Raw genomic sequence first — 13,186 nt, 5'->3', positions numbered from 1 at the left:
AAATATAAAAAAAAATGTTTTTTTCAGTAAGCATTGATTTGCATACACATCATGATATAAGCTAAAATACATTTAGGTTTTTTTTTCATTAAACTAATCGGTTCTAAGATTTTTGAATTAGCATTAAGCGGCTAATTAGTTATAGCTAATTAGCCTGCTAGCTTAGCTTTCATCTAAGATCCACTGCTGTTAACAAGAAATCTGGGCCTGTTTTTGCTCCAAACACTGGTTCATGGGTTACATGCAATGCAACGGTGTCCTGTATACAAAGTATAATTCATCTGCTGTGGTTCATGCTACATAATGAAAAATGCTAGTTTGGGTGGATGTTTCATACTATAGCCTGACCCTCAGGATTCTGGTATCACTTCAGTGTAGTTAAAAGAATGAAATGAAACAACCCATGCAGTCTATACAGTCTGCTTAGAGAGGCAGGAAGCATGCTATTTATACTAGCATAACAAAGCTGTTTGACCCTCTGACTCCGGCCAAACTTTAAACTAGCATAAAATAGGATCACACTGTTACCCACCCACCAACATTTAGCTACTGGAGCTAAACGTGTGTGGAGCTGTGTGTGTGACTTGCAAATTGTCTCAGCAGTTTCTCACCTTTCTGAATAGCAAGACTCCTCTGAGGATTATGTGCCACTGAACGATCATGCACAACAATGTAGTATTGTATTTGGCATCCCGTGAAAAGTAATCATAAAGAGACTGCTTTAATGTGATCACCTGATTGCAGGGACTGTGGAATTTAATTGCTCCCCCTAATTGAATAATGGCATGCATTAACTCTGCTTACGTCATTGCACAAAGGCCTATTGTGGCAATAATAAGTGAATAGCAAACAGTCAGCTAATTTTGCTCAGCTTTTGTTTTTTTTAAGCCTACAGCACACTTTCACACAGCGAAATCGGCTTTGATGTCATCTTTTATGAATCGTCATTCTTAACTACTTTCATCAAATTGTAATTTTCAGCATTGCTATCATCACAGCCACTTAGGCGCATCATCTTCATCATCCCATCATCGCCCTCACTATTTTGTCAGCATCCTTCATGTCCTGTCCCATTTCATCACCTTCGTATCTCCCCTGCTTCCTGTCATGCCATCATTATCTATAGCGCTGACATCAGCAAGGTAAATCCTTCACATATATTTTAGCTTCTGATCAACGAGTGAGCAGAAAGCTAATATCCTGTTGCTCAGAGTTTTGTGTCACATAACAAGCACAATATTTGAAGTCGTCAGGTGTTGATAAGAATGAATCCGCAGCTTGGTCTGAAAAGGTTCATTGATCGCCTGGCTCTTGTTTACTTTAGCTTCCTCTACACTCATCAATATGCGTCTCGCATCAGTATGTAGATGGATTAAACAAACCCCTTTCATTTAAATGCCTCTCTGGTTCACATTTTATAATTGGATTTCTATTTCCCATTCAAAATTGAAACTATCATGCAGTCCATCTAAGTGCTTTCAATTGGACAAAAACCTCATCTTTTTCATTCATGACAAAAGTGAAAACTGAGTCTTGCTGGTTTGCTGTTATCAGGCAACTGGTTCCTTTGCATCACTTTATTTAGATTTAAATACCCCTATGGCAGTGCTTTAATGAGGATTTAAGAGACATTGCTCTAAACTTGGTTGCTCAGGGGTCTTTGCATATATGCATATAGGTGTGGTATGAGTAGGTTAAAACTGTGTTTACACTTTTTAAGAGTCAAATATTACAGATTCAGGTCAAAGACAAGTGTAGCTGCATTAGTGTTTGCTATCAGCCTGTAGTCTCTTATGTTATATATTGCATACGCTGTATGTAGGTCAGCAGATGATATAAAATACCAAAAATAGCACCAATACTTTCAAGTGTCTTATCTTTCTGCAGTTCATGTTTGACCTAATATAAGATGTATGGTTCATTCAGGACCACTATAATCAACAGATGAGCGATACTTCTGTATGCAGCACACTGGCATTGTTTATGGACCTCTCCATCCTTTGCTGTGCACACATGGGAAAACTGTAGTGGGGGTGGGAAAAAGCAAGACCCCCAAACAGAACAAAGCAGGCATCACTGACGTCAGACACAGCATTCATTTAAGTTAGAAATACTGTGAAAGGAAGTGCTGAAGTGGTGGGTCACAAAGTGGCTTGCAGATCTATAGCAATTGTTGCAGCTTGAATTGTATACCCTGTTTGAGATGAACTAGCTGAACTAATGCTGTGCTCCATTTAAATCCGAAAAAAGGCTGAGTAGTTTTTATATTCAGAGTCTCTGGAAATCCTTTATTATGACTGATTTTCATGTTTTCTGCCCTACAGAGGACTCAGTGAGCAGCCTGCCGGCCTGGGATCTCCCTACAGTTCCCGAATCACTCCTGTCCACAGTGGGTGACCATGATGTCACACTTCCTGCCAATGTCACCAGCCCTTTCTCCACCCACCAGTGGAACACCACTGCACCTGTGCGCACCAGAAACGCCTCACGGCGTCCGACCACCACAACAACCACCACCACCATAAAGATGCCTCTGTCTCCCACTACCAGCTCAACTTTACCATTCCCCACAACTGCAAGAGCACAAACACCACCAGAATCCAGCACGGCTACACACATCACAAGCCAGGACACTGTGACCAATGACAGTCTTCAGCTGACAACAGTAACTACAACAACACCCTTAACGACCACTCTTACTGTGACCACCGATGATATGATGAATCAGGCAGCAACCACTGGGAACAATGCAACGTTATCGCCAAATACCAGTGCTGCAACCACTACGCAGCAAACAACAAGCATCAGACTTACCACAACAACTCAACCTGCAACCACTACAACAACCACACCTGCCCCGACTACTGCTTCTACTACTACTCTTCCCCCGACTACTACCACCAGCACCAGCACCACCACCACAACTACTACCACTACCACCCCTGAGCCCACTACTACTACCACCATGGCTACCACGACTACTACAGCTCCCACTACTACTACTTCTACCACAACAACAACAAAGGCGCCTGCTACCACTGTGTTCATCCAGACTACTCCATCTCCTCCTCCATCTAGTACCAGTGCAGAGGAAAGTCCTCTGCCATGCAACATTACTGAAAAGTTTTGGGTTAGAACAGGTAAGAAACCAAAACATCACCGGTAAGCGATAATGAGATAATGATGGATTTCTTAACATTTATAGAAACTGTGTGAAAGATGAGGAAGAATAAGTAAAGCTAGTAAGATGAATGGCTAGGACATCAGAGAGCTCTCATAAAAATAATCTAGGTACTGCATGTCCTTTAAATTACATAAAGTACACTCAGTGTTAAGTACAGGCAGACTTTACCATCTTATCTTCCAGAAAAAATAATGAAGTAATAATGAATGCACACAAAATGCCGCATTTGAGAGTCAGGCAGAAAGTGCCTATTATGTGGCCAACATGTCAGTAGAGGTGCACAAATTAATTAAAACTTGGATAAAAGTAAGTACAGCCTTTCCCCATTAACAAATATAAAAAGCCACACATCACACATTAGTGAGCATTTGATTGCACATAGCAGCGATGCTGTGGTTTTTTTTAAAGCTTTTAATAGTACTTGAGCTTGTTCATGATATATAAGTAAGTATACTTTAAGTTTACAGCAGAAGCAGTGCTGATAGATTTATTAAAGCATAAAAATTATGTAAATGTGCACATATGAAGACATAGTGCACGGTGATTGAGAACTAATTACATTTTTTCATCTTCACAGTGTTATCTATTGAGCTGCGCAGGAACCGCTTAGACCTCATACTGAAACATCACCTCTCCAAAGGTCTGAGTCATGCCTTGCAGAGAGCCCTGAATGACTCCACTGTTTATGCACAGGTCAGTGTTTCTTCATCATCGTCTTCTTCTTTTTCTATAAGCTCTATAAGCTCCGCTCACTGGTTTTTCATGTATGACATGTCTGAGGGTAGCAACACGGTGGGGAGGTATGTGGAAGGAGTGAGAAATTGGTTCAAGGTGGGGTGGGATTACATCAGGGATCTGTTCCAAGCCCCCTCTTGTCTGCAGTGGTAATGGACAGGTTGATAGAGGAGGACAGAGAGCTCTATAATGTTTGCAGATGACATTATGATCTGCAGTGAAAGTAGGAATCAGGTGGCAGAGGAAGAGGAGTGAAAGTCATTAGAAGCAAGACAGAATACATGTGTGTGAATGAGAAGAAGATGGATGTTACAATGAATATATGAAGTGAAGAAGAGAGTGGAGGCAGGGCGGAGTCGATGAAGATGAGTGTCAGCAGTGATAAAGATAGCAGAAGAGTGAAGGAGAAGCTTGACAAGATGCTGGTGATACATGCTATCATGTATGCTTCGGAGACTGTGGCATGAACGAAAAGACAGGAGTTCAAACTGGAGATGAGATCGTTTGGAGGTGTGCAGAGGAGAGAAAGTGGATATTCTGGGCAAAGGATGTTGAAAGGGTGTCCTGCCAGACACGAGAAGAGAAAGAGCACAGACAAAATTAATGGATGTAGTGAAGGATAAGGTGAGATGGAGGGGGACGATCTGCCGTGGTGTTTCCTAAAGGGACTCTAAAAAGAACCAACTGTGTGCTTTCAGCCCCCTCCTAAAAGCTCAAACTCCCTTGAAGTTTAGTTCAGCTTCATTCAAGGTGACCGAAGAGGCTGCGCTTTTTTTTTCTTTTTGCCATTACTGTAACCACAGACATCTGTTTGTGTAATAAGGGTCCAAAAGAAAAGGTCAATAATGGCAAGGCATTTGTTAAATTATTACTAGTAAAGATCAAAAACATAATAAAAATCATAAAAACAATGATGTTGGGTTACTTCCTGTAATCCCTGGTTCTCTGATAGCAAAGTAAAGGGTTTCACTGTGGGAATCGTCGTGGTGTGGCCAACTACGGAAGCTCCAGTGACATCATGTCTCTCTATGACGAACCTGTGCTCAGAGCTCCGCCCCCTCATACTAACACAGCTGACCAGCCCATAACTACCAAAGACTGTACATAAAAGATGGACATATCTAGCGTTGTTTTCTGGACATTTTGAAGCATCAAACATCTTTTTTTGGAGCCAGTAGTGATCAGAGGGTGCTAAGCTAGCAGCTAACACTAGTATGCTCAACTAATAATTTGTATTTTGAGCAATTCACAATAATTAATTATTGCTAATTAGATCAGAAAGATCAGACCACAGCAGCAATGGATAAGTGGCTAGAAGACATATGTCAGAAGCAAATAAAATGGCTATTAAGGCTAATACAAGTTTTTTGCATACACATTATTAATCTTCTAGTGCATTTAATACTGCAGAAGAAATTTTGTAGATCTATAAATTATATTTAAAAGGACCACGCCGCAATGCTGCAGTCAAATCTTTTTGTTGTGTTTCTGTTTTGCCATGATTTTTGCTCTTCATGTGTGCTCAGATATTCTATATGTGAGTGTGTCATCAGTTTACAATACTTTTCATCACATGCTCCTCCTCATTCACTTCATAAGGATTCACATGAAGGGTGCTAGAGAGGTGACTAATGCAGACTGTGGTTGAGTCTGAATTGTTATGACCTGCTGAATATCGAGGCAGTTTACTCAGAGGTTATTACGCACCCTTGTACTGTCTCTCTCTCTCACATGCGCTACAATGTAAAACAAATTAAGAATGAGCTATTACGTTTTTTTCATTCACATAATTTTCCCATTCTGCTGTTTTTTTTCTGTATCATGTCTCTGTTCTGACTTTTGTTTCCTTTGCATATTTCTCAGTGTTTACATTTTGCTCCCTTTCTCCGTCTCCCTCCAATCTGATTGTTCCCTGGGTTTAAGTCGATTGATTTTCTGCCAACCTGTCTGTCTCACTTGTCTGTTTGTACGCCTGTTGGGCCTGCCCGGCTCTGTCTGTCCACCTGCCTCCCTTCATCTTGCTGTCTGTCTGTCTTCATCTTTTTTTTTTTCTTTCTATTTTTATCCAGTTGTTTGTGAGCTCACGCTGGAGTGACTCAGTATCTCAAAGCTGCAGTCCACTTTCATCTAACCCTCCTGCAACACATACACACAACCTCAATCTCCTGAGTTTTCATCCTATCCATCAGATAACGTAAGCTATTATTTGGCAGTCAGGATCAGTCCTTTGACAATAGCAACAACAAGAGGAAGGAAACAGATCTTTAAAAGCAGTGATACGCAGGCGAAACATTGCTTCAGCGTGGGCAGGGATTGTCAAACAGCATGAAATTAACTTGCAGGTTACATTTAATATGTTGTGTCATTGAACCATGTCTTTTAACATAATTGCTTTTTCAGCTACTGTACTGGAATCTCCATAAATGAGTCATTAATAGTTTGTGTGCTTCTTTAGTAAATAGGTGGGCAAAACAAAGAATACAAGCTAACAAGCTGACAGTTACAGAGTGCTTATGGTTAGAAGATTGCGTCACAGGATCGAGTTGACTTTCACTTGTTTTCCTTGTAGCCAGGAAACCAGCCGTAACACCGGAGGACATGAGGACAACCAGTCTGTTCCTGCAACCGCACATAATATCTGCAAGAAATACTTTGACTTTCCCACTCTTCTTCATTTTAGCCCTTAAAATGAGAGCTTCAAAAGCTCTTTTTTGTTTTCTAATGATATGCAAAACCCAAAGGTAGGGTGCTGGAATAAAGGAATGTGTCGCTGAGTATAATTAAAAACTAAAGAAGAAACTGGGGCTAAAGCTTTGACGAGAACTTAAAACAGAAAAGGGCTTAAACAAAGATGGCAGGTAGCTATAGTTTGAAAAACTGTGTGAACTTTCTTTCGTTTCTGTTTGCATGGAAAGTAGAGGGGATAAGAGTAGGAGAGAAGGTTAATGAGATACAGTTTCACTAAGAAGGATGTGTTATTTTTGAGAAATGGACTAGCCGGGGAAGCCAGGGAAGAGAGGAGAGGAAAAAGAAGGATGAAGAAAGAGGAAGACGCCATAGTAACACAAGCTACAGCAGCTCAGTGTGGTTGAAGGTAGAGGAAAGTGGGCAGTGTATAGTTCCAGAAATACAAGCCTTGACTCACCGCCGATTGTTGTCTGTGTGTGTTTTTCCGGGACACGGTTCATCAGATTCATGACTGGTGAGGGCTCAAGCTATAAAATTCCCTTGAGTCAGATTTGACTTAAAAAAAAATGCCAGGATTATAAGTATTCATAGTCTGATACATTTATATTTGAAGCCCATCGCTTGAGAACAACATGTATCAGACAAAGATGCTTGGTGTACAGTGTAGTTTTCTAAGCTCGTGTCACCTGGTAGAGTTGATTTCTGCTCTGATATGGTTTCTGCAGTTCTTTGCAGTGTGTATGCTTTAAAATGAGCACACAAATCCACTAGGTAAACAATGCTTTAAAGACAGTCTGCCTTGAAATACAGATATAAATGTAGTTTTAAAAAACAAACTCCAACCTGTATTGTTCTCCTCTGCATCTCTGTCACAGGTGGAACACGATGACTGCAGCCCCCACAACGTGACGCTGGGATACTACGTGACCAACGGGAAAACTGTCTACATTTCCGCCATGGTTGTCAGAGCCCTGAATGTTTACGGTTTTGACAAGCTGCTGTCGGACATCAGGCAGCACACGCCATTGGTTAAGGCTGTTCTGGTTCCCGTGGCAACCTGGGTGCCTGCTCCAAATATTCACCTGCAGCTGAAAACAGGTGATGAAAGCAAACAAAAAAATGAGATATGATGGAGCAGTTTTACTCAAGCGGCTCTCACAGCACCAGCTTGATTAGGATCTGGTGATGGAGGTGGAGTATGAGAGGATAGCAGAAGTTAAAGATGTATAGAGAAAGGGAGGGAGAGAGAACGCAGGGAGGAGGACACAGAGGAAGAGTAGAGCTGAGTCAAAATTAGAAAATTTTGATTACATGTCTGCTCTCCTTTACTCTTCTCTGATACCCTAAATCCCATACAAACTTCCACGACTGCAGAGCAAAGGCAAATTGCTCCATTCATTCAGACAGCCTGGTAAGCCTCTTAAAAAAACACATTTCAGCATGCCCACCCAGACACACATCGAAACCTCATGGGAGCAAAAGTAGGACAATGAATGCAATTATTGAATTGTTAGTTAAAATATACATGCACAGATTAGATTTCCTTAAATAAGTATTGTACTTTTTAAATCTGTAGAATTTTGTAGGTTTTGAATTGGTATCACTAATTCTATTATTAATTTTGGTTCAGTTGTATTTATATAGCAGCACTGCATAACAGCAGGCACCTTTAGCCACTTTAGATTAGATTAGATTAGATTAGATAGAACTTTATTAATCCCTCGGGTGGGTTCCTCTGGGAAATTCGATTTCCAAAAAAGCACAGCACCGACAGAAGTTACAGTTTATGTTGTAAAGTTAAGACCCTCCACAGTCAGATGATTTCTTATTAGCAAGCATATGGCAAAAGTGGTGAAGAAGAACTCTCACTGCATCGTGGAAAGTATCCCAGCAACCCGAGGATAATTAAGGAACTGTACAGGGTCACTGAATCCAGCCTAACTATAAGCTTTGTAGCCTCATTTTATAAGCAGAAGGAGTGTCTGTCTCTCGAATCCAAACTGGGAGCTGGTTCCACTGGAAACCCCAAGAATCACAAGTAAGAGAGCAAAGTGCTCTATTGGGATGACGTGATATTATGAGGTCTTTAAGAAATGATGGGGCCCGATCATCAAGAAGCATTTTAAATTCAGCTCCGGTTTTATGGAACTAATGAAGAGAAGCTAATAAGAGAGAGATTTATTTCTCCCAAGAAAAGAAGGAAAGACAATTTACTGTCTATAATTAATCCTTTTCTTAAACTTGCATTCATGAAAAAGAAACATATTAATAACGGGGAGGATAAGAATAATGATCACCTCTGAAATTCTCTTCATTTCGCTGAGGTAATATTGTTTCACGGGCTGAAGATGGTAGTTGTTAATGGGCAGAGAAGGCATTTTTCCATGTAAAATAGTGGTTTAATCCATCCCCCTGCCGTAGAAACTAAAAAATACCAATCATGTTATTGCAGTTTTTTCCTAAGCTTTGTGTACAGTGATACATATCTCTGTACATTTTATACAAATCTCTGTGCATTTTTATCTGTGCATACATTTTTTGGTATGTATGCGACATCTTTTTGTTCCTTTCTAATTAATAAAATTATTTGCAAAAATGTGCAAAAATCTTTGGAAACAAGCTCCCACTATGGTTTTGCTTTAAAAATGTTTTTAGTGTTAATTACAACTTTGACTGCTGTTTATCTAATGTACACTTTTGCATTAGCAACTAATTAGATGTAAAACATTTTCTCAGCAGTCTCATCAGACACACAGTTTCAATTAAAGCTACTTGTTCTGTATTTCATGACTGTAAATGGGCAAACTGGCCCGCTTTGTAAGAATTATTCATTTAAGATATGATTTCTTTTGTATGCAAAGATGAGTGTGTTTATGAAAACCATTACGACTATTCAGTGTATTTAGTGTATGTTCATGAACCCTACATAGTGGCTTTAAGCGACTGAGAACATCTATTTTTTGGCTTTCACGTTTTCTGTAAAAACAACTACAGCTCTCTGCCAATTCCCACACTTTAGCACTTGTAGTGATGTTTGCTGTGTTTGTTGTATCTACTCCTGGATGTGAAGTAGGCACTTGAAGCAGAAATTAAAACCCATTTCTGTGTTGTACAGCTTTAATCCATAAATGTATAGTATATGCCAATTTAGCAGCCACAGACCCATTTACATAAGATTACCAACTGGGTCAGCAGTGTTTGCGCCTGCACAGTGTTGCAGGCTAAGACACCAGTGAATGATGTAGTGTCTTTTTTTTTTTTCTTTTTTTGAGAGATGTAGCCCGCACTCATAAGCATCACGGCATTTGAATTTAGGTCAGAATATTTTTCCACCTCTCCTATCCCAGTCGCTACAGAGCTTTTTTTTAAAAAACAGCAAAGAAAGACAAGAGTGCAAGGCGAGAACAGAGGGCGACAACATTAATAACATCTGCTGTAATCTGATAGACTCAATATTGCTTACCCTGTGCCTCCTCGGTGCAGGACTGTGTGACGCTAACATAGAAATACTATTTTCAGTTGTTCTAATTCTAGATAGTGATGATAATCCTCTTTCTGTGTCTCACTGCTTAGGTTTATTGATCACACCGACATTTATATAGGGCACTAATGCCTAAACCACAGCCCCAGATACAGATTCTAGATGCAGCGTGATGAAGTGGATTGCTGAAGAGTTTTTAAATAATTTCTCTTTCCATGATTCTTGTGGTGCAGTAATTCAATTTGTAGCTACAACATTGCCATGACAACAGATTAAACTCTAAATGAAAGTCTGTTATCTGAAGAGCCAGATTTTGGAGCTGGTACCTGAATACGTAGGTTTCTGCTAAAGAAATCACCAGAGAATGGCATTAGAGGCACTGGACACAAGGTTGCCACCCATAAATCAGTTATAATAAATATGAATGTGTCTGACTTTCAAACTAAAGAGTTTTTGTTCAATAATTGGTTTATTTTATCCTTTTAATGACGAGAGCAAAATGAAATACACTTGATTGATAGAGGAGTAAAAAAGCTATCTGCACTGGAAGAGGCTCCCAGGCTCCCGGGCCATTTCTCTGTCTCATCCTGCTGAGCTAACTGCCCATAAAGTGAAAAATTTTAAAGCATCTTACCACCGGTTCATGAAGAAAAAAAAAAAAAAAGGGAACATTGTCAAACTTTGTAGGTTTTTAAAACTGCAGTCTATAAATAATGTTGTTGTTTTTTATGGTTTGTTTTCCAGTATTGAGGTTTGTTGGCCCGACAGACAACATCTACTCCTGCAGTTTTGTTCAGATGTTGGAGCAGAGGCTGGAGAACGCCTTTGATGAAGCTCAGGACAAAGTGCTGGAGACCTACAACACACTCACTGTTGAGGTGCTGCGTGGGGCGTTTTTTATTAGAAAAAACAGACGGACAAATAAGCAGTATTTGCATGCTGCATGCTAAGAAGGTTTACATGAATAATAATAAAGTCGTCACTTACCAGAAAACAAGCTTTCTTGATTGTATCCACTCTATAACTAGTCAGAATACCTTATTTCAGGCGTGTGTTTCTTGTGTTTTCTGTGGTAATTGCCTGGTATAAAAGGTCAGACAGTTTTGCAGCAATTTAAAAAAATAAAGAAGAAAATAGCTGTTTTGTTAAACAACTGGAGACACAATCAAAGCTCATTTGTGTGCAATGCTGTTTTATTTTTATTTTTTGAAGCTCTTCTTTCCTCTTTCTTATTTCCTGTCTCTTTCTCTCCATCTGTCAATGTACCCTCATGAATGCAGGATATACTGCACATGCACACACCATCACAATCAGAAGTAGGTCTCAGCATGAAGAGACAGATATATAGGCTCCATTCATAATTTATCCTCTGAAATATTAACACTCATGGAGGAATGTGATGGGAATCCCTCGTACCTTGTATTGCCATCCACTCGTTTACGGTGACTCATTCACATAAGGTTCACAGCACCACCTAGGTCTTATTATATTGTGCTCACTCAAAGTGTAATACTGTGTCTGAAGCTCTGGTATGCATTCTTTATGTGGATTTTTGACATTTGGCATGATACGCTTAGATATTTCAGCAGAAATATTTGAATTATACATGCAGCCGTAGCTGGCTGTTTGTGTGCCCGCTATAAAGTATTGAAGTCATTCTAATATGACAAATATTAGAATGACTATGGGGCACATAGTGTACCATATTTGACAGGCGGATTCAAATAAAAATAATAAAATGTATTTTGTGCTTGTGTGTTTATCCTCAGATCCAGAGTGTCTCCCAGGAGCCTGACTCCCCCTCAGTCACTCTGGTGTATGTGGTGAAAAATCAGGATTCAATACTTAACGGGACAATTTCCAGCAGTCTTCTCAACCAGCTCACTGCTGAGCTGGTGGGGTACTTTCTGTTCTACCCACCGCTGGTCATCGCTGAGCGTAAGTGCATCCATAATACACTCAATACACTTTTATCCATTTAGTTATTTTTTGCACTTACAGCTAAAGTGCTGTACATACATACTGTACATTGACACACAGTAATCGATTATTCATTGTAAGATAGCCATACAGATGCTTTTGGTTTTATTTTCCCCCATTTATGTTTATTGAAAGTTTTAGGTTTATGGCACCCAGAACAAATAGTAATGAAATTTAATTAGTGCATCTGCCATGTTGATTAGCAGAAACAGATTTTGTGAGCATTAAAGCATGCTTTACATCACTTCCAGTGTGGTTTGCTGCAGGTAGGAATCCCATTTTTGAGCAACCGCATTAACAGTTTATGGTACCCATAGACTGTATATAAAAGATGGTTGTAGCCACTGTAATGATCACCACAGGTGAAGTTAAACTTTGTGGCTGATCTGCACTACAAAAAAGCCATACATGTATTCAGATAATCCTTTAAAAATGCTCCAAAAGTCAGAGCCCGTTCTCACTCCCGAGGCGTAATGTAGTGACGACCTGTCAAGTCCAGAGGCCTTCCTGAGGAATGTGAAAGGTGACCTTCAGCGTTCTTTATGCTACGTGCCGGGTTATGGATGAAATCCAGTAGAATGATGCTCCCACGGTAATACACGTTCCAGCCATGTATTCCAGCCCTAACCCTTACCTTATCCCTAACCTTACCCAGCACTTTAATGACGTTAGATAGTGTTTTTCAAAGCGATTTAAGTAAAACAAATGTACATGTGTAGATTCATTCCAAACAGTTCTCATGTTTCCTCATTTTTCCGATCTCGTGATATATGGACGTGTTGGGTGCCCGGAAGCGTAATATACAGACGATTTGTCACCTAGTGTAAAATGTTACGCTTTGGGAGTGAGAATGTGTTGGAAGCCACCAACAGCACAAATGATGTCGAGAGGTCTTTTAGAATCACTCCAGTTAGTGAAGGCGATGCTGATTGGCGCCATCGACCAATGAAATCAGTTACGCCACTCAAAGTTGTTATGAAGGGTTAAACTCTCTATTGTAGCATATCAGGCTAGAAACATGATGTTAATGGTGTTAGTTTTGCATTTAACAAGCAAATTGACTCACTTTTGGAGCCTCAAGTGGCCATTGGAGGAATTGCAGTTTTTAGTATTTCATT

The 13,186-nt window shown here is 40.0% G+C and overlaps 1 protein-coding gene across 3 annotated transcripts in view; it reads left to right on the top strand.

Moving 5' to 3' along the window:
* Positions 1-13,186, top strand: part of kiaa1549la (KIAA1549-like a) — a 113,625-nt gene that overhangs the window by 44,900 nt on the left and 55,539 nt on the right. For all 3 annotated transcript variants that reach the window (XM_026172779.1, XM_026172778.1, XM_026172777.1), the window contains exons 3-7: positions 2,325-3,140; positions 3,762-3,877; positions 7,483-7,705; positions 10,833-10,966; positions 11,858-12,026. In XM_026172779.1, the coding sequence (XP_026028564.1) occupies positions 2,325-3,140; positions 3,762-3,877; positions 7,483-7,705; positions 10,833-10,966; positions 11,858-12,026 (1,458 nt within the window). The remainder of the gene's footprint in view (positions 1-2,324; positions 3,141-3,761; positions 3,878-7,482; positions 7,706-10,832; positions 10,967-11,857; positions 12,027-13,186) is intronic.

The sequence above is a fragment of the Astatotilapia calliptera genome, chromosome 7 (genome assembly GCF_900246225.1).
Source record: "Astatotilapia calliptera chromosome 7, fAstCal1.2, whole genome shotgun sequence".
Taxonomy (NCBI): domain Eukaryota; kingdom Metazoa; phylum Chordata; class Actinopteri; order Cichliformes; family Cichlidae; genus Astatotilapia; species Astatotilapia calliptera.
Note: the sequence above shows the minus strand (reverse complement) of the source record. Positions and strands in the feature narration are given on the sequence as shown.